The sequence below is a fragment of the Aegilops tauschii genome, chromosome 4, assembly GCF_002575655.3.
Source record: "Aegilops tauschii subsp. strangulata cultivar AL8/78 chromosome 4, Aet v6.0, whole genome shotgun sequence".
In the NCBI taxonomy this organism is placed as follows: Eukaryota; Viridiplantae; Streptophyta; class Magnoliopsida; order Poales; family Poaceae; genus Aegilops; species Aegilops tauschii.
The window spans coordinates 440541109-440560951 of NC_053038.3; the positions used below are offsets into that span (position 1 = coordinate 440541109).

A 19843-nucleotide genomic window follows, 5' to 3' on the forward strand; every position below is an offset into this window, starting at 1 on the left:
CCGTAGCGATGCTTAAGTCTGTCAATTGCCGCATTTTATGATTATGAAATTTGGCAAATGGATGTCAAAACTGCATTCCTGAATGGATTTCTGGATGAAGAGTTGTATATGATGCAACCGGAAGGTTTTATCGATCCAAAGGGAGCTAACAAAGTGTGCAAGCTCCAGCGATCCATTTATGGACTGGTGCAAGCCTCTCGGAGTTGGAATAAACGTTTTGATAGTGTGATCAAAGCATATGGATTTATATAGACTTTTGGAGAAGCCTGTATTTACAAGAAAGTGAGTGGGAGCTCTGTAGCATTTCTGATATTATATGTGGATGACATATTGCTGATTGGAAATTATATAGAATTTCTGGATAGCATAAAAGGATACTTGAATAAGAGTTTTTCAATGAAAGACCTCGGTGTAGCTGCTTACATATTGGCATCAAGATCTAAAGAGATAGATCAAGACGCTTGATAGGACTTTCACAAAGCACATACCTTGACAAAGTTTTGAAGAAGTTCAAAATGGATCAAGCAAAGAAAGGGTTCTTGCCTGTGTTACAAGGTGTGAAGTTGAGTCAGACTCAATGCCCGACCACTGCAGAAGATAGAGAGAAAATGAAAGATGTTCCCTATGCTTCAGCCATAGGCTCTATCATGTATGCAATGCTGTGTACCAGACCTGATGTGTGTCTTGCTATTAGCCTAGCAGGGAGGTACCAAAGTAATCCAGGAGTGGATCACTGGACAGCGGTCAAGAACATCCTGAAATACCTGAAAAGGACTAAGGATATGTTTCTCGTTTATGGAGGTGATAAAGAGCTAGTCGTAAATGGTTACGTCGATGCAAGCTTTGACACTGATCCGGACGATTCTAAATCGCAAACCGGATACGTGTTTACATTGAACGGTGGAGCTGTCAGTTGGTGCAGTTCTAAACAAAGCGTCGTGGCGGGATCTACGTGTGAAGCGGAGTACATAGCTGCTTCGGAAGCAGCAAATGAAGGAGTCTGGATAAGGAGTTCATATCCGATCTAGGTGTCATACCTAATGCATCGGGACCAATGAAAATCTTTTGTGACAATACTGGTGCAATTGCCTTGGCAAAGGAATCCAGATTTCACAAGAGAACCAAGCACATCAAGAGACGCTTAAATTCCATCCGGGATCAAGTCCAGGTGGGAGACATAGAGATTTGCAAGATACATACGGATCTGAATGTTGCAGACCCGTTGACTAAGCCTCTTCCACGAGCAAAACATGATCAACACCAAGGCTCCATGGGTGTTAGAATCATTACTGTGTAATCTAGATTATTGACTCTAGTGCAAGTGGGAGACTGAAGGAAATATGCCCTAGAGGCAATAATAAAGTTATTATTTATTTCCTCATATCATGATAAATGTTTATTATTCATGTGTGACGCCCCCGATTTGACCGTACACTAATCATGCACGCAAATGTGTACGACCAAGATCAGGGACTCACGGGAAGATATCACAACACAACTCTACAACATAAATAAGTCATACAAGCATCATAATACAAGCCAGGGGCCTCGAGGGCTCGAATACAAGTGCTCGATCACAGACGAGTTAGCGGAAGCAACAATATCTGAGAACAGACATAAGTTAAACAAGTTTGCCTTAAGAAGGCTAGCACAAAAGTAGCAACGATCGAAAAGGCAAGGCCTCCTGCCTGGGACCTCCTAACTACTCCTCGAAGCCGAACTCCATGTAGAATCATCCTCGGGATCTCTAGCTCCTGGACTCCAGCATCTGGTTGCGACAATCCGGTATAGAAAAAGGGAAAAGAGGGAGAAAAGCAACCGTGAGTACTCATCCAAAGTACTCGCAAGCAAGGAGCTACACTACATATGCATGGGTATATGTGTAAAGGGCCATATCAGTGGACTGAACTGCAGAATGCCAGAATAACAGGGGGATAGCTAGTCCTGTCGAAGACTACGCTTCAGGCCACCTCCATCTTGCAAGCATGTAGAAGAGAGTAGATTGTAGTCCTCCAAGTAGCATCGCATAGCATAATCCTACCCGGCGATTCCCTCCTCGTCGCCCTGCTAGAGAGCGATCACCGGGTTGTATCTGGCACTTGGAAGGGTGTATTTTATTCAGTATCCAGTTCTAGTTGGCATAAGGTCAAGGTACAACTCCGGGTCGTCCTTTTACCGAGGGACACGGCTATTCGAATAGATAAACTTCCCTGCAGGGGTGCACCACATAACCCAACACGCTCGATCCCATTTGGCCGGACACACTTTTCTGGGTCATGCCCGGCCTCGTAAGATCAACACGTCGCAACCCCACCTAGGCTCAACAGAGAGGTCAGCACGCCGGTCTAATCCTATGCGCGCAGGGGTCTGGGCCCATCGCCCTATGCACACCTGCACGTTGCGTACGCGGCCGGAAGCAGACCTGGCCCCCTTAATACAAGCGCGAGCTTACGGTCCAATGCGGCACGCGCCACTCAGTCGCTGACGTCAAAAGAGCTTCGGCTGATACCACGACGTCGGGATACCCATAACTACTCCCGCGTAGATGGTTAGTGCGTATAGACCAAATGGCCAGACTCAGATCAAATACCAAGAACTCGTTAAGCGTGTTATGTATCCACGAACGCCGACCAGGGCCAGGCCCACCTGTCTCCTAGGTGGTCTCAACCTGCCCTGTCGCTCCGCCACAAAGTAACAGTCGGGGGCCGTCAGGAACCCAGGCCCACCTCTACCGGGGTGGAGCCACCTGTCCTTTCAGCCCCCTCATCAGAACCACTTGCGGGTACTCCTCGAGCCGACCCGACTTTAGTCACCACATGTGTCATGTATATAATGTATATAGTATATACCCGTGATCACCGCCCAGGTGATCACGGCCCGATAGTATAGCACAGCAGACGGACAAGAATGTAGGGCCACTGATGGAAAACTAGCATCCTATACTAAGCAGTAGGATAGCAGGTAAGGGGAACAACTGTAGCAACAATGACAGGCTATGCAACAGAATAGGATTAATCGAAAGCATTAACATGCTACACTACTCTAATGCAAGTAGTAGAGAGTAGAGTAGGCGATATCTGGTGATCAAGGGGGGGCTTGCCTGGTTGCTCAGACAAGTAGGAGGGGTCGTCAACTCCGTAGTCGAACTGGGCAGCAGCAGTGTCGGTCTCGTAGTCTACCGGAGAGAAGAGGGGGGAAGAAACAGTAAATACAATGCAAACATAAGCATGACGATGCGTGTTATGACAATGAACAGTGCGAGGTGTGTCCTAACGCGACAGTAGGTGGTACCGGCGAAGGGGGGGAACATCCGGGAAAGTATTCCCGATGTTTCGCGTTTTCGGACAGACGGACCGGAGGGGAAAGTTGCGAGTTCGATAGGTTAGGGAGGTGTGGTGGACGAACGGACTACGTATTCGGATTCGTCTCGTCGTTCTGAGCAACTTTCACGTTGAAAATATTTTAATCCGAGTTACGGATTAAAAGATATGATTTTCTAAAGATTTTATTAATTTCTGGAATTTAATTAATTATTTAATTTAATTCAAAGTTTGGATTTATGACATCAGCATGATGTCATGCTGACATCAGCAGTCAACAGGGGTTGACTAAGTCAAACTGACATGTGGGTCCATTGGGACCCACCTGTCATTCACTGTTTAGCTTAATTAGGGTTTAGCTAATTAATTACGGTTTAATTAAATTAAACAGGATTAATTAACTTAGTTAATTAATAATTAAAATTAATTTTTATTTTTATTTTCTTTATTATTTTTATTAATTAATTTATTCTTCTTCTTATTATTATTAATTTATTTATTATTATTATTAATTTATTTTATTTATTATTTTATTTATTATTTTATTTATTATTTTATTTATTATTATTATTATTATTATTATTATTATTTTTAAAAAACAAGTTTCCAGGGGGGGCCACTGTTAGTGGCCCTAGGGCCAAACGGGGCGGTTCGGGCGCTGGTGCCCGACGGGGCGCCCTGGGGGGGGCGCTGGCAAGGCCGTGGTGGTGCGCGGGCGGAGGCGCGGCCGGCCGCGGCGCTGGGCGCGAGCCAGCAGCGCGGCAGATGAGCGGGGCGAGCCCCGGGGCGCCGGGCCCTGGATGCGTGGGGACGGGGCGTGCGTGCATCGGGCGCGGTCGGGGCGTGGCGACCGCGGGACGCGGCGCGGGGAGAGTGGCGTCGGGCGCACGAGCAGCGGCAGGTGGCCGCGGTGACCGAACGGGGAAGGAAAGGGAAGAGGAAGAGAGGCCGGGGGCCTCACCGCGGGGCCGTAGGGACAGGGCAGCGGTGCTCGGGGAGGACGACGGGGACGGTTCGACGCCGGGGAGGAGTCCGGCGAGGAGGCGTGGTCGAGGCGGAGGACGAAGACGGGCGGCGGGGTCCAGCAGCGTCAAGGTGGGGCGTCGGGGTGGCGCCGGGGATGAGCGCCGGCGCCAGGGGCGCGGGGCGGCACCGGGCGGCGTCAGGCTCGGCGAGGCGGCGCCGAGCGTCGGCGATGACGACGGGATCGGGGGCGGCGCGTCCAGATCGGGGAGAGGGGGGGCGCCGGCAGGGCGCAAGGCGAGGCGCGGGGCGAGGCGGGGAGGCGAGGTCGTCCGGTGAGGACCGGCGGCGACGCGGGTGCAAGGCATCGGGGGCGGCGCTTGCCACCGACGGGATCCGCGCGGGGGAGGGTGAGAGAGGTGGGTGAGATCGAGGGGAGTGGGGGGGAGCGAGTGGTGGAAGTGGGGGGTTAGGGTTTCGGGGTAGTGGGGTTAGGTAGGTAGGGGGGTGGGCCGGCCCATTCGGGCGGCTGAGGCCAGCTGGGCCACTTGGCCCAGCGCAGGGGGGTGTCTTTTCCTTTTTCTTTTTTTTGATTGTCTTCTGTTTTTTTTGTTTGTGTTTTCTTTTATTTATTTTCCTTTACTTTTTTATTTTAGTTACACTTTATTCTTAGTTTAGTAAAATATGACAATAGCTCCAAATTAGTGTTCCAAAACAACCCACTACCCTAAAAAGTTTTTACCTCAAGATAAAATAGTTTATGATTTTATAAAATATCAAAGGCATTTATTTAATAGTTTTACCTACTGTTTTAATCGTTTAAGTGCATTTAAACTTTTTATAAAAATGTTGTTTCTTCACCATAACTACCTACGCAATATTTGTCACGATCCGAACATTTTAGTTTTAACATCTGAAAACTTTTGTTGTTTGCTTTTATTTAAATTTTGAATTTGTTTCGGTTCTGAACCATCGAGAGTTTATCAACAGTAACGGGGTGACGTGGCATCGTTAACGAGGGATTACTGTAGCTTAATTATCCGGGCGTCACAATTCTCCTCCACTACAAGAAATCTCGTCCCGAGATTTAGGAGGTGGGGTAAGGGGGAAAGTTCTGGTTACGAAATTATAACGGATCTTCTCGAAGAAGTTAATCCCTTTCATTGATGTCTTCAATTCTTTATTCCTATGCATCATGATGATGTTGTCGTCCTTTCTTCGGGGAACTCCATCGTACTTACGAATAGGTAAGGGGCGGCTCTTCAACGATAGGATGTTATAAGGGAAAATCATCTGGGGGGTATCCCAAGAATGAACATATGAGTATCTCTCGAGTTGAACAAATGAAACACATCGAGAGCAGAGTAGGACAGTGTAATAAGAAGTTTCGAGCGGATAGGCAATCGTTCATTGCCTGAAACAGAGTGAAAAGGGGTTCAGAGCAACGGGAATAAGTATTGTGTCCGATACCAGAATTGATCACTTGGGACGGTGGCCCGTGAATTACATACATGGCCACGCGCGATGAATAAATTTGGGAACAGGGGGTGCACAGGAGAGTCAGGTTTCGATCCTGTGGAACTGTGGGTTATGGGCCCACCATGTGGGTTAAAAGTAGGAAGGGCGGTGATATCTTGCACGATCATGATAGCAAGGCATGGCAGAGGGTAGCCTGTCAGTTATATGTCAGCAACATCGTCGGTACCAAGGGCGAGGGACGAAGAGAACCATTTTCCTGCTCGTTGAACGAGGCGGACCAATAGGCAAAGTTCTCATCCATCGGTGGTTACCGGAATGCTATCAACAAATGCAACAGGGTCTTACTGATACGGTCGTACATCAAGGTGTTTAGATAAGCAGAAAAATATTACTGCTTAGATCATATAGATCACAAGAAACGTTAAACCAACCAATGGAAAGGAAAATATGATTATCAGATTAAACAGAAGAATGGAAAGGAAAATGTGTTAAAACACATATTTCAAGGGTATATTCTTCCCAAGGGTAAGCAGAGCATGATATCCATGACGGGATATAACGTAGAAAACTCTTTAGGTAAGGGGAAGGAAATTTCATGACATTACCCATACAACGGTGTTTGGATAATTGTGCAGGAAGCAATTAGCTTTGGGCTTCAAATGTTCCTGTTGAAAATCAGAGTAACATAGACATGCTTCGAGGTAGCATTGACATGGTCAATAGGTAAGATCAGGCTATGGATACACAAAGGATCCATCAGGAACAACTTATAGAGTAAGTCTTACAATTTCCTCATGGAAGAACAGCTAACCTTGCTAAAAGGGAAAACTTATAACAATAGGTCCTCCCGCCAGGTGTGCTGGGTATCATCACCTTACCGGGTCATAAATAGGCCAATGTTATAACTCTTGGAAATATGTTCCAACCATCATATCTGACCGAGTTCAGATCTGATTGGTGTCAGTATACCTCAGACTCAGGATGTCTGAGAAGAAAAGTGCAACACAAATTGTCGAAACGACATCGAAGATTCTCGGGAGATGAACTATGGAAGCGAGTTCCGAACAAGGGTTCATCATTACATCAAGGAGAGGTGAGGAGGTGACTGATTGACTCAGCGACAATCCATTGAGATTTCCAAAAGATGGATTTCCACAACTATGCGAACAAGGAGATAACATTTGTCAGATCAAATGGTATAATGATGTATGCTCGAGGAAAACATACACAATTAAACATTGGTTGAAAGGTGCACCCGAATATGGGCTTAGGTAGCATGATCAAGGTTAGAATGGTGATTCGATAACCAATAAACAAGGAATGAACTATCGTTCATTAACTTACAAGCAATAGGGTTGCTGGAAGTTTTGAATTTTACACATCACAGTTCATTTGTGGGTACTTCGGTTAAAATCAACATGGGGACCAAGAACTGAATGTAGACGGCAAGATGTATTACTATATCAAGAATTCTAAAGAGGTGGTGAAATTCTCACGACATTCTTGATATAAAATTTGGTAATACTCCAAAGTAAAGAGGAACAAATGCTGGATAGCAAGGATCTCAAGGTATAACACATAACACGAACAAGTTTGTGTTGGAGGGAAGGCAATAAAGTGGCCGATGATAACACAAATCATCAAGGGAAAGGATGGTCTTTCTCATCATGAATTCAATCGATATTCTGGAAGGACTCAGAATGCTCATGATGATCACGACACATTTGTCGAGAGATTCCATGAAGATGCAATCACTCGGCGATGACATCAAGTCAAAGGAATGATGAAGCGAAAGGTTATTGGAACCCTGGTTACGACAAACTCGGAATCAAGCTTGTTGTTCAAGGCGAAATGATATGACGGGGAAAGTCGGCGTAAGCTTAGCTCATCGTCGAAAATCGTGCTTCGGAAGGAAGGACCAGATAGCACAGTTAAGAAGTTGCATGATAATGATATAGCCGATCGGGCTAGGAATGACTTGAAGGGTTATTAAATCATAAGCAACGAAAATTACTTAGAGTTATTGAATCGGAGTGCGGAACCGATTCACTTAACAGTGTTCTCGAGTGACTAATAATTTAGAACCCGAGGGAAATTGGAATTGGCGAGGATAATAGTTGACGAAGAACTCATAAGAAGTTATGTAGTTCCGTGGTATTCTTGAGATACCAGAGTGTAATGCTCGACGGTAGATCAAAGTAGAGGTAGGACTGGGGTATTACTCTGCAGAAGACAAGTGCTTAAACTTGCACGGGAAATGGTATTTAAAAGAGAACATGGTCGGAACCACGTCCACGGATACCAGATGAACTTATTACAAGGGGGTAATTATTATAAGAGAAGCTTCCATGATAGGATCTACATCGTGTCCATGGGCATGAACACAAAGGTTCAAGGTCGACTCCCACTTCTTCAATGCATAACCTTCCATTCGCCTCTTGTATTTTGATAATGACATTAATTGTCGAAAGTTTTACCTGGTGCAATACCAGATAAGTATGTCCCGCGAAATCTTTCGGGTTCACACAGATTAAGGAAGGCATAGGTTCAACCCATCGGGGCATCGTAGAAAGATATACTACAAACTTCATGAGTAAATAACACAAGCTCAAAAGTAGAGCATGGTTGACAAAGCAGAGGATACAATTTACCAAAGGCATTATGTATCCGAGGAAAAGCTCACCAGCTTATTTAATATGGAGGACATTGTCGGATAAAATCCGACAAAAGGGTCTGGTGGTCCACAAGGGATCTGATGTGAGCCTCAGTACTCTACCAGAGGAAGAAGAATGCAAGGAGATCAGACTATAGAAACAACTGACTAACTCACAAGTTCAAACGCAAAGGAATTATGAATTCCAAGACAGGGGGTCAGAAGCAACGCTCTGATCAAGGATGGATAAGTTGAGTAGGCTTAGGGGTACAATTGATGGCAACTTGATAGGTCGAGATCCAGCTCATGTTTAAAATGAGGTCGGAGCTGGAAGGATGAATTCTAGGATCTGATTGAGGATTGCGAGCATTCGCAACATATTGAATCAATGGGCTCAAAAAGATAATGACAAGGGGTGCCAATAAGATTTCGAGACTTATGGGATTAATCATAATGCTAGTAAACAAGAATTTCAAGAGCAATAGGCTCCTGAGGATTTTCGGAAGATCGAATGGTATTCTGAACACTTTTGTGATATACTTGAATCCACTGGGGATGAGCGGATACTCCGTAAGTGCGAGAATTATCCGTAGGGGTATTCAGGTGACAAAGAACAGCAAGGCAGTAAGCTCAATGATTCTCGGAACAACTGAGATAATTTCGGGGTATCTTGTAATAACAAGATCAACTGGGAAACATTGTATGAATGGCGAGTATACGCGGTTATCCATAGGAGTTTATCGAGGAAAGGGAATTGCAAAAGCGATGAACACAAGTTCTCGGGTTATCAGCGGAGAGTATCTTCAGGGTCTTCACGTGCAGCAGACGATCATCAGTAATAAGGGGCTCTCCGGGTGAAAGCGATAACGAGATCCTAATGTTAGATTTAGCAAAATTCACTTAACCCGAATAGGAGAGAGTTCAGAGTCCCAGAGTATAGACAAGGAGTAAAAGATCCTAATACCACCCAATGGCGACGTGGGCCCGTAAGCCACACAGTCATGTTAGTAAAACAGTTTTCACTGACTAGACTCAACTTCGGCCAAGGAGTTGGAAGGGGGGATTCCTACAGGCAGTCGGCTCTGATACCAACTTGTGACGCCCCCGATTTGACCGTACACTAATCATGCACGCAAATGTGTACGATCAAGATCAGGGACTCACGGGAAGATATCACAACACAACTCTACAACATAAATAAGTCATACAAGCATCATAATACAAGCCAGGGGCCTCGAGGGCTCGAATACAAGTGCTCGATCACAGACGAGTCAGCGGAAGCAACAATATCTGAGAACAGACATAAGTTAAACAAATTTGCCTTAAGAAGGCTAGCACAAAAGTAGCAACGATCGAAAAGGCAAGGCCTCCTGCCTGGGACCTCCTAACTACTCCTCGAAGCCGAACTCCATGTAGAATCATCCTCGGGATCTCTAGCTCCTGGACTCCAGCATCTGGTTGCGACAATCCGGTATAGAAAAAGGGAAAAGAGGGAGAAAAGCAACCGTGAGTACTCATCCAAAGTACTCGCAAGCAAGGAGCTACACTACATATGCATGGGTATATGTGTAAAGGGCCATATCAGTGGACTGAACTGCAGAATGCCAGAATAATAGGGGGATAGCTAGTCCTGTCGAAGACTACGCTTCAGGCCACCTCCATCTTGCAGCATGTAGAAGAGAGTAGATTGTAGTCCTCCAAGTAGCATCGCATAGCATAATCCTACCCGGCGATCCCCTCCTCGTCGCCCTGTTAGAGAGCGATCACCGGGTTGTATCTGGCACTTGGAAGGGTGTATTTTATTCAGTATCCAGTTCTAGTTGTCATAAGGTCAAGGTACAACTCCGGGTCGTCCTTTTACCGAGGGACACGGCTATTCGAATAGATAAACTTCCCTGCAGGGGTGCACCACATAACCCAACACGCTCGATCCCATTTGGCTGGACACACTTTTCTGGGTCATGCCCGGCCTCGTAAGATCAACACGTCGCAGCCCGACCTAGGCTCAACAGAGAGGTCAGCACGTCGGTCTAATCCTATGCGCTCAGGGGTCTGGGCCCATCGCCCTATGCACACCTGCACGTTGCGTACGCGGCCGGAAGCAGACCTAGCCCCCTTAATACAAGCGCGAGCTTACGGTCCAATGCGACACGCGCCACTCAGTCGCTGACGTCAAAAGAGCTTCGGCTGATACCACGACGTCGGGATACCCATAACTACTCCCGCGTAGATGGTTAGTGCGTATAGACCAAATGGCCAGACTCAGATCAAATACCAAGAACTCGTTAAGCGTGTTATGTATCCACGAACGCCGACCAGGGCCAGGCCCACCTGTCTCCTAGGTGGTCTCAACCTGCCCTGTCGCTCCGCCACAAAGTAACAGTCGGGGGCCGTCAGGAACCCAGGCCCACCTCTACCGGGGTGGAGCCACCTGTCCTTTCAGCCCCCTCATCAGAACCACTTGCGGGTACTCCTCGAGCCGACCCGACTTTGGTCACCACATGTGTCATGTATATAATGTATATAGTATATACCCGTGATCACCGCCCAGGTGATCACGGCCCGATAGTATAGCACAGCAGACGGACAAGAATGTAGGGCCACTGATGGAAAACTAGCATCCTATACTAAGCAGTAGGATAGCAGGTAAGGGGAACAACTGTAGCAACAATGACAGGCTATGCAATAGAATAGGATTAATCAAAAGCATTAACATGCTACACTACTCTAATGCAAGTAGTAGAGAGTAGAGTAGGCGATATCTGGTGATCAAGGGGGGGGGGCTTGCCTGGTTGCTCAGACAAGTAGGAGGGGTCGTCAACTCCGTAGTCGAACTGGGCAGCAGCAGTGTCGGTCTCGTAGTCTACCGGAGAGAAGAGGGGGGAAGAAACAGTAAATACAATGCAAACATAAGCATGACGATGCGTGACATGACAATGAACAGTGCGAGGTGTGTCCTAACGCGACAGTAGGTGGTACCGGCGAAGGGGGGGGACATCCGGGAAAGTATTCCCGATGTTTCGCGTTTTCGGACAGACGGACCGGAGGGGGAAAGTTGCGAGTTCGATAGGTTAGGGAGGTGTGGTGGACGAACGGACTGCGTATTCGGATTCGTCTCGTCGTTCTGAGCAACTTTCACGTTGAAAATATTTTAATCCGAGTTACGGATTAAAAGATATGATTTTCTAAAGATTTTATTAATTTCTGGAATTTAATTAATTATTTAATTTAATTCGAAGTTTGGATTTATGACATCAGCATGATGTCATGCTGACATCAGCAGTCAACAGGGGTTGACTAAGTCAAACTGACATGTGGGTCCAGTGGGACCCACCTGTCATTCACTGTTTAGGTTAATTAGGGTTTAGCTAATTAATTATGGTTTAATTAAATTAAACAGGATTAATTAACTTAATTAATTAATTAATTAAAATTATTTTTTATTTTTATTTTCTTTATTAGTTAATTTATTATTATTATTATTAATAATAATTTATTTATTATTATTATTATTATTAATTTATTTTATTTTATTTTATTTATTATTTTTATTTTAAAAAAAACAAGTTTCCAGGGGGGCCACTGTTAGTGGCCCTAGGGCCAAACGGGGCGGTTCGGGCGCTGGTGCCCGACAGGGCGCCCGGGGGGGGGGGGGCGCTGGCGAGGCCGTGGTGGTGCGCCGGCGGAGGCGCGGCCGGCCGCGGCGCTGGGCGCGAGCCAGCAGCGCGACAGATGAGCGGGGCGAGCCCCGGGGCGCCGGGCCCTGGATGCGTGGGGGCGGGGCGTGCGTGCATCGGGCGCGGTCGGGGCGTGGCGACCGCGGGACGCGACGCGGGGAGAGTGGCGTCGGGCGCACGAGCGGCGGCAGGTGGCCGCGGTGACCGAACGGGGAAGGACAGGGAAGAGGAAGAGAGGCCGGGGGCCTCACCGCGGGGCCGTAGGGACAGGGCAGCGGTGCTCGGGGAGGACGACGGGGACGGTTCAACGCCGGGGAGTCCGGCGAGGAGGCGTGGTCGAGGCGGAGGACGAAGACGGGCGGCGGGGTCTAGCAGCGTCGAGGTGGCGCCGGGGACGAGCGCCGGCGCCAGGGGCGCGGGGCGGACCGGGCGGCGTCAGGCTCGGCGAGGCGGCGCCGGGCGTCGGCGATGACGACGGGATCGGGGGCGGCCCGTCCAGATCGGGGAGAGGGGGGCGCCGGCAGGGCGCAAGGCGAGGCGCGGGGCGACGTCGGGGCGAGGCGGGGAGGCGAGGTCGTCCGGTGAGGACCGGCGGCGGCGCGGGTGCAAGGCATCGGGGGCGGCGCTTGCCACCGACGGGATCCGCGCCGGGGAGGGAGAGAGAGGTGGGTGAGATCGAGGGGAGTGGGGGGGAGCGAGTGGTGGAAGTGGGGGGGTTAGGGTTTCGGGGTAGTGGGGTTAGGTAGGTAGGGGGGTGGGCCGGCCCATTCGGGCGGCTGAGGCCAGCTGGGCCACTTGGCCCAGCGCGGGGGGGGGTGTCTTTTCCTTTTTCTTTTTCTTTTGATTGTCTTCTGTTTTTTTTTGTGTTTTCTTTTATTTATTTTCCTTTACTGTTTTATTTTAGTTACACTTTATTCTTAGTTTAGTAAAATATGACAATAGCTCCAAATTAGTGTTCCAAAACAACCCACTACCCTAAAAAGTTTTTACCTCAAGATAAAATAGTTTATGATTTTATAAAATATCAAAGGCATTTATTTAATAGTTTTACCTACTGTTTTAATCGTTTAAGTGCATTTAAACTTTTTTATAAAAATGTTGTTTCTTCACCATAACTACCTACGCAATATTTGTCACGATCCGAACATTTTAGTTTTAACATCTGAAAACTTTTGTTGTTTGCTTTTATTTAAATTTTGAATTTGTTTCGGTTCTGAACCATCGAGAGTTTATCAACAGTAATGGGGTGACGTGGCATCGTTAATGAGGGATTACTGTAGGTTAATTATCCGGGCGTCACTGGACAGCGGTCAAGAACATCCTGAAATACCTGAAAAGGACTAAGGATATATTTCTCGTTTATGGAGGTGACAAAGAGCTAGTCGTAAATGGTTACGTCGATGCAAGCTTTGACACTGATCCGGACGATTCTAAATCGCAAACCGGATACGTGTTTACATTGAACGGTGGAGCTGTCAGTTGGTGCAGTTCTAAACAAAGCGTCGTGGCGGGATCTACGTGTGAAGCGGAGTACATAGCTGCTTCGGAAGCAGCAAATGAAGGAGTCTGGATAAGGAGTTCATATCCGATCTAGGTGTCATACCTAATGCATCGGGACCAATGAAAATCTTTTGTGACAATACTGGTGCAATTGCCTTGGCAAAGGAATCCAGATTTCACAAGAGAACCAAGCACATCAAGAGACGCTTAAATTCCATCCGGGATCAAGTCCAGGTGGGAGACATAGAGATTTGCAAGATACATACGGATCTGAATGTTGCAGACCCGTTGACTAAGCCTCTTCCACGAGCAAAACATGATCAACACCAAGGCTCCATGGGTGTTAGAATCATTACTGTGTAATCTAGATTATTGACTCTAGTGCAAGTGGGAGACTGAAGGAAATATGCCCTAGAGGCAATAATAAAGTTATTATTTATTTCCTCATATCATGATAAATGTTTATTATTCATGCTAGAATTGTATTAACCGGAAACATAATACATGTGTGAATACATAGACAAACATAGTGTCACTAGTATGCCTCTACTTGACTAGCTCGTTAATCAAAGATGGTTAAGTTTCCTAACCATAGACATGAGTTGTCATTTGATTAACGGGATCACATCATTAGGAGAATGATGTGATTGACTTGACCCATTCCGTTAGCTTAGCACTTGATCGTTTAGTATGTTGCTATTGCTTTCTTCATGACTTATACATGTTCCTATGACTATGAGATTATGCAACTCCCGTTTACCGGAGGAACACTTTGTGTGCTACCAAACGTCACAACGTAACTGGGTGATTATAAAGGTGCTCTACAGGTGTCTCCGAAGGTACTTGTTGAGTTGGCGTATTTCGAGACTAGGATTTGTCACTCCGATTGTCGGAGAGGTATCTCTGGGCCCTCTCGGTAATGCACATCACTATAAGCCTTGCAAGCAATGTGACTAATGAGTTAGTTGCAGGATGATGCATTACGTAACGAGTAAAGAGACTTGCCGGTAACGAGATTGAGCTAGGTATTGAGATAGCGACGATCGAATCTCGGGCAAGTAACATACCGATGACAAAGGGAACAACGTATGTTGTTATGCGGTTTGACCGATAAAGATCTTTGTAGAATATGTGGGAGCCAATATGAGCATCCAGGTTCCGCTGTTGGTTATTGACCGGAGACGTGTCTCGGTCATGTCTACATAGTTCTCGAACCCGTAGGGTCCGCACGCTTAAAGTTCGGTGACGATCGGTATTATGAGTTTTTGTGTTTTGATGTACCGAAGGTAGTTCGGAGTCCCGGATATGATCACGGACATGATGAGGAGTCTCGAAATGGTCGAGACGTAAAAATCGATATATTGGACGACTATGTTCGGACACCGGAAGTGTTTCGGACATTTACCAGAGTACCGGGGGGTTACCGGAACCCCCCGGGGAGTATATTGGGCCTAATGGGCCTTAGTGGGAGAAGAGGAGGGGCGGCCAGGGCAGCCGCGCGCCCCCTCCCCCTCTAGTCCGAATTTGACAAGGAGGGGGGGGCGGCGCCCCCTTTTCCTTCTCCTCCTCTCTCCCTTCCTTCCCTTCTCCTACTCTAACAAGGAAAGAAAGAGTCCTACTCCCGGTGGGAGTAGGACTTCCCCCTTGGCGCACCCTCCTTGGTCGGCCGCCTCTCCCTCCTTGCTCCTTTATATACGGGGGCAGGGGGGCACCTCTAGACACACAAGTTGATCTGTTGATCTCTCCCAGCCGTGTGCGGTGCCCCCCTCCACCATATTCCACCGCGGTCATATCGTAGCGGTGCTTAGGCGAAGCCCTGCGTCGGTAGCAACATCATCACCGTCATCACGCCGTTGTGCTGACGGAACTCTCCCGTGAAGCTCTGCTGGATCGGAGTTCGCGGGACGTCATCGAGCTGAACGTGTGCTGAACTCGGAGGTGCCGTACGTTCGGTACTTGGATCGGTCGGATCGTGAAGACATACGACTACATCAACCGCGTTGTGCTAACGCTTCCACTTTTGGTCTACGAGGGTACGTGGACAACACTCTCCCTTCTCATTGCTATGCATCACCATGATCTTGCGTGTGCGTTGGATTTTTTTGAAATTCCTACGTTCCCCAACAATATTCTAGCAAAGCAAAGAGAGACAATATAGCTATAATTAGTGTTTTGAAGCATGTATTCTGAAGCATTCGGAAAAGATCATTTTTATTCCCATTTACCTTCTACATTATAGCAATAATTAGTATTCTGAAGCATGTATCACTAAAAGGCAAGCAAGCTCTATTCTGTTAGTTCAGAACCAATTCAAATAGTGATTTTGATAATGAGCTCATCATGCAACAGATATCCTCCGATCCTCCCATAAAATATTGTGGTAATTACGACAGACTTATGAGAAAGGATCTTGACATGTAGCCGCAAATAATTCTTTAGGTTTCTTTGACAGCAATACAAGTTTCTAAACACGTCAGGTCCAAAACCGATCTTGAGGTTCAATATATCCCTTAGCTTTCTCATTGATAAGAATTTCTTAGAAATGTTTCTTATACGCTAGTTTCTGATTAAAGAGAAACATCAAGCATCTAGCACAATTTTACGATTAATGAGAAACATCACGTATCTAGCCCAATGGGGCATCTAATTTTTTTTAAGAATGGATCATTGGCTATCCTTGATTGGCAAGGCAAAGATAATGAATACATGAATGGATTTAATTAGCATTCCTTATCTGAAAAAGGACAGAATTAGCTTCCTTTATATCTCAAAAAGGACTGAATTAGCTTCCTTTCCTAAATTAGACAACTACATCAAGGTGATACAAATACAATTGAACCACCACCAGTTAATTTAGTAATCAGTCCTATCAACCTAAGCTATGCTTGCCTGACAAACACTAACCTTCACAGCACTTCACACTAACCTTCACAGCACTCGGAACCTCCTAAGGTAGATGTGCAGGGGGTAGGAAGAGGGGGTGGAGCTCACCACGAGATTAACTTCGAAATGCGGTATGAAATAAACACATGGGCAGAAGCTCTAGCAAGGCATTGTAATTGATGAAGCTAATGCACATCATGCCAAGGAGATACAGAAATATGTTAACGAATGTGAATGCAGAAATATGTTGGAAGGCTCATTTGTCATTGATATTGGATAGAACCAGGGGTTCAAATACCAGCAGCCAACACCGCTAATTTTCTCTTAAACCAACATGCCCTTCTTTCAAAATGTTTAAAAATATCATCATTCGTGCTTTCGTCTGACAGTAATCTCCAGTACAGTGTATTAACTTGAAAAAGAGACGAACTAAATCAAGCTAGGCAATAGAAGAGCAAGAGGAGCTTACCCATCTTCTTCTTCCCGCGCTTCTCCAGATGAACGCCAGCGGCTCGGCTCGCGACAGCGTTTTGGGGCAGGCGCGCGGGTAGCGCCGTTGTGGCTCACACAAGCGGTGCCACGGCCGTTTCGTGGCACCAACAGACATGGCCCTACAGATCAACAATTATTATAATTAAGAATATGAACAAACATGATCAAGTGCAGTTCAACGATCAGATAGGATGAGAATAACGAACATGCTATACACAATAATCGTAATAAAAGAATAATAATTGAGGCCTCATCCTTAACATGTAACAGAAAATTAAGCCTGCACTTGATCCTGATTTTTGCTAGTAATTAGTGAGTCCCTATTATTTTTGCTAATAATAATCGAGGTCATCGGCCACGGCCACGGCGAGCGGGACGGGCGGGGCGGGGAGGAGAGAGGTCCACCGCGGCGTGGTCTGAGGGGCGTCGGCGGCAGCGATGTGAGCGGGGCGGCAAGGTCTGAGGGTGGGAGAGGGAGGGGAGAGGGCGGGGCGAGCAGGGGCTGGGACGCGGGAGGACAGCGGGGAGAGGAGGCTAGGGTTCATCACGGGAGTGGCCCCCTTTTATACCCCCTACGCGAAATGACCGAAATGCCCTGGTGGGGGCACCGTATTTACATTCTGTTGCCATTGGAATTTTATCCGACGGCTCACAGCGATCTGGTAAATATCCGACGCCTCACGTGAGCCGAGCCCGAGATCCAACGGCTGGAATCGCATCAGGAAAACGATCGGACGGCCGAGAAGCTCTAATCGCTGAGGAGCGCCCGGTGGAACCTGAGTTCTTGTTTCTGGATGCAATGTTCAAATTTTCTGCATTAGGATTAAGAGAATAAACAAGTGTACAGTGTAAAGAAGTCAACAGAGAAGGGCAAAAGTGTTAATGGTGAACATAAGGAGATGAACAACAAGAACACAACAGAGAAGGGCTAAATTTGAAGTTTCGGCTCGAGATGCTTACTAAGTTACTCCAATTATTGCCAGAGGTATACCATTTATTCATAGTAATTTGGTATGAATCGATATACTTATGTCTAAAAATATTGTCGGCAAAGTATGAGCATTGAACTAGTTATATGTCAAGTCTATCTACACACAAAAAGTGTGAAATTTGATGCTCTTTTGTACGGTTCTGGCATAAGTTTGTGTAGCTCAATAACACCACAATTCTTGTAGTACTAGAACTTCTTTCGTCAAAATTCTTTGTCTTGGCAGACCGTGCACGACAGTAGTCAGCACTTGTCCATGTCCCTCCAGCTCAAGTAAACCAGGCCGGCATTGTAGTGCGCGTAAGCGCCGGCGATGACAAGCGCGTGGAACAGCTGGTGGCTGTGCCCGACGAGGTCAAACCTGCCCGGCATCCACCTCTCCGGCACCCTCGTCGCGTACACCAGCACGCCGGCCAGGTAGAACACCCCCATGGCCACCTCGTATCCCGTGGTGACCACCGCCTCGGGCCTTGCGCCGAACACGAGCATCTTGTGCACGATGGGCACGAGGCCGGACGCGCCCATGCACACGAACAGCGCCGCGCGCGCCCACCTCAGCTCGGGCGCCTCGAAGACCGGCAGCAGCGACACGGCCACCGCGGCGGCGCCGAACACGGTGATGGAGCCGAGGTAGAGCGTCCGGGAGAAGGGGTCGCAGAGGAAGGTGTAGTAGACGAGCGGGTAGAAGGAGGTGACGATGAGGCCGGTGATCCCGGCGTAGTCGAGGCGGAGCAGCACGTAGCTGGCGTGCTCCGAGTGGCACGCCAGCAGGTGGCACCCGCTGCTCATCAGCAGGCAGAACATGGCGCCGCACAGGTACGTGTAGAACGGCCACCGCTCGACCGGACCGTGCTCTCCTGACAACAGCGACAACGCCGCCGCTGCCGCGAGGTCCGTCTCGCCGGAGACGGACACGTTGCGGCGCAGCAGCGCCTGCATTGCCACGGCCGCTCCGCTGGTGCCGTAGGAGGTCATGAGCACCCTGTGGTCGCCGTTGCCGGTGCAGTTGGCCAGGCCCGTGGATCTCACCGAGTGGGACACGCTGGTTTCCATGGGGACCATCGTGGCGGCGCACACGGTGAGCGCGAGGAACACGAAGAAGCCGATCAAATGCCTGCGAGAAAACACGCGTCAGCTTCTAAAGCGCATGCGCGACGTGTCACGGACGTAGTACGTGCTCGGGCAGAGAGGCTTACGTCCAGACGTTGATGGTCTCGTTGTGGAGGGCGAAGGCACTGAGGAGCGCCTCCTTGAGGGGCCACTCGCTGCGGTAGTAGTGGAGGATGAACTCGTTGTGCTGCAGGAATGCCGGGAGCGCGTCGTAGCCGACGAGCTCGCACTTGCGCCCGCAGCACCGCTTCGCCACGCCGCCGCCGCCTTTGCTTCCCTCCAGCAAAAGCGACTTCATCGTCGTCGCCGCTGGTGACGACGCCACGGCGGCGACGTCGCTCATCCGTATGGCGGCCGTCTTCCTCAGCAGCGTCACCGTGGAAGCCATTCCCCGAGTCCTGCTCGGTAGCCGGCTATGGAAAATTAACCTCGATCTCGTGTGGTCGACCGAGGACTCGACTCGAGGGAGAAGTAGAGGGGTGTGGTTCGGTGTGACTGGGCTTCTCCGGGTATATATATAAAGCTCTAGTGTTGACTTGTTGTGACCGAGTTTAGGTGGGAAATGGGTGCCCTGAAACGGTCCGATTAGAGCAACTGCGCACGCCAGGACGCTTAAAAAACGATGGATCGTGTTGCAGGTCCAGCAATTAGCGCCGGCACAAGTTAATACTAATAGGCAGACCACGAGTGTTCTTATGCTATGTATAGCCTGTCGTTGTTCCCGGTGGCTACTTTGAGTGCGGTGTCCTGCAACACCAATCAATGGCAGACGGCGTAA

At 48.1% G+C, this 19843-nt stretch overlaps 1 protein-coding gene across 1 annotated transcript; it reads right to left on the minus strand.

The window, feature by feature from the left end:
- Positions 1-18029: 18029 nt before the first annotated feature.
- LOC109731586 (heptahelical transmembrane protein 4-like) lies at positions 18030-19521 on the minus strand. Its single transcript, XM_020290761.3, has 2 exons — positions 19152-19521; positions 18030-19069 (listed from the first exon to the last, which is right to left on the minus strand). The coding sequence occupies exons 1-2, from the start codon at positions 19451-19453 to the stop codon at positions 18199-18201; spliced, it is 1173 nt and encodes a 390-aa protein (XP_020146350.1). The 5' UTR covers positions 19454-19521; the 3' UTR covers positions 18030-18198.
- Between the last annotated feature and the right edge of the window lie 322 nt (positions 19522-19843).

Coding starts and splice junctions, on each gene's coding strand:
- LOC109731586 (XM_020290761.3), bottom strand. CDS start 19,453: ATGGCTTCCACGGTGACGCTGCTGAGGAAGACGGCCGCCATACGGATG. Junction 19,070..19,151: donor GAGACCATCAACGTCTGGAC/GTAAGCCTCTCT, acceptor GTTTTCTCGCAG/GCATTTGATCGGCTTCTTCG.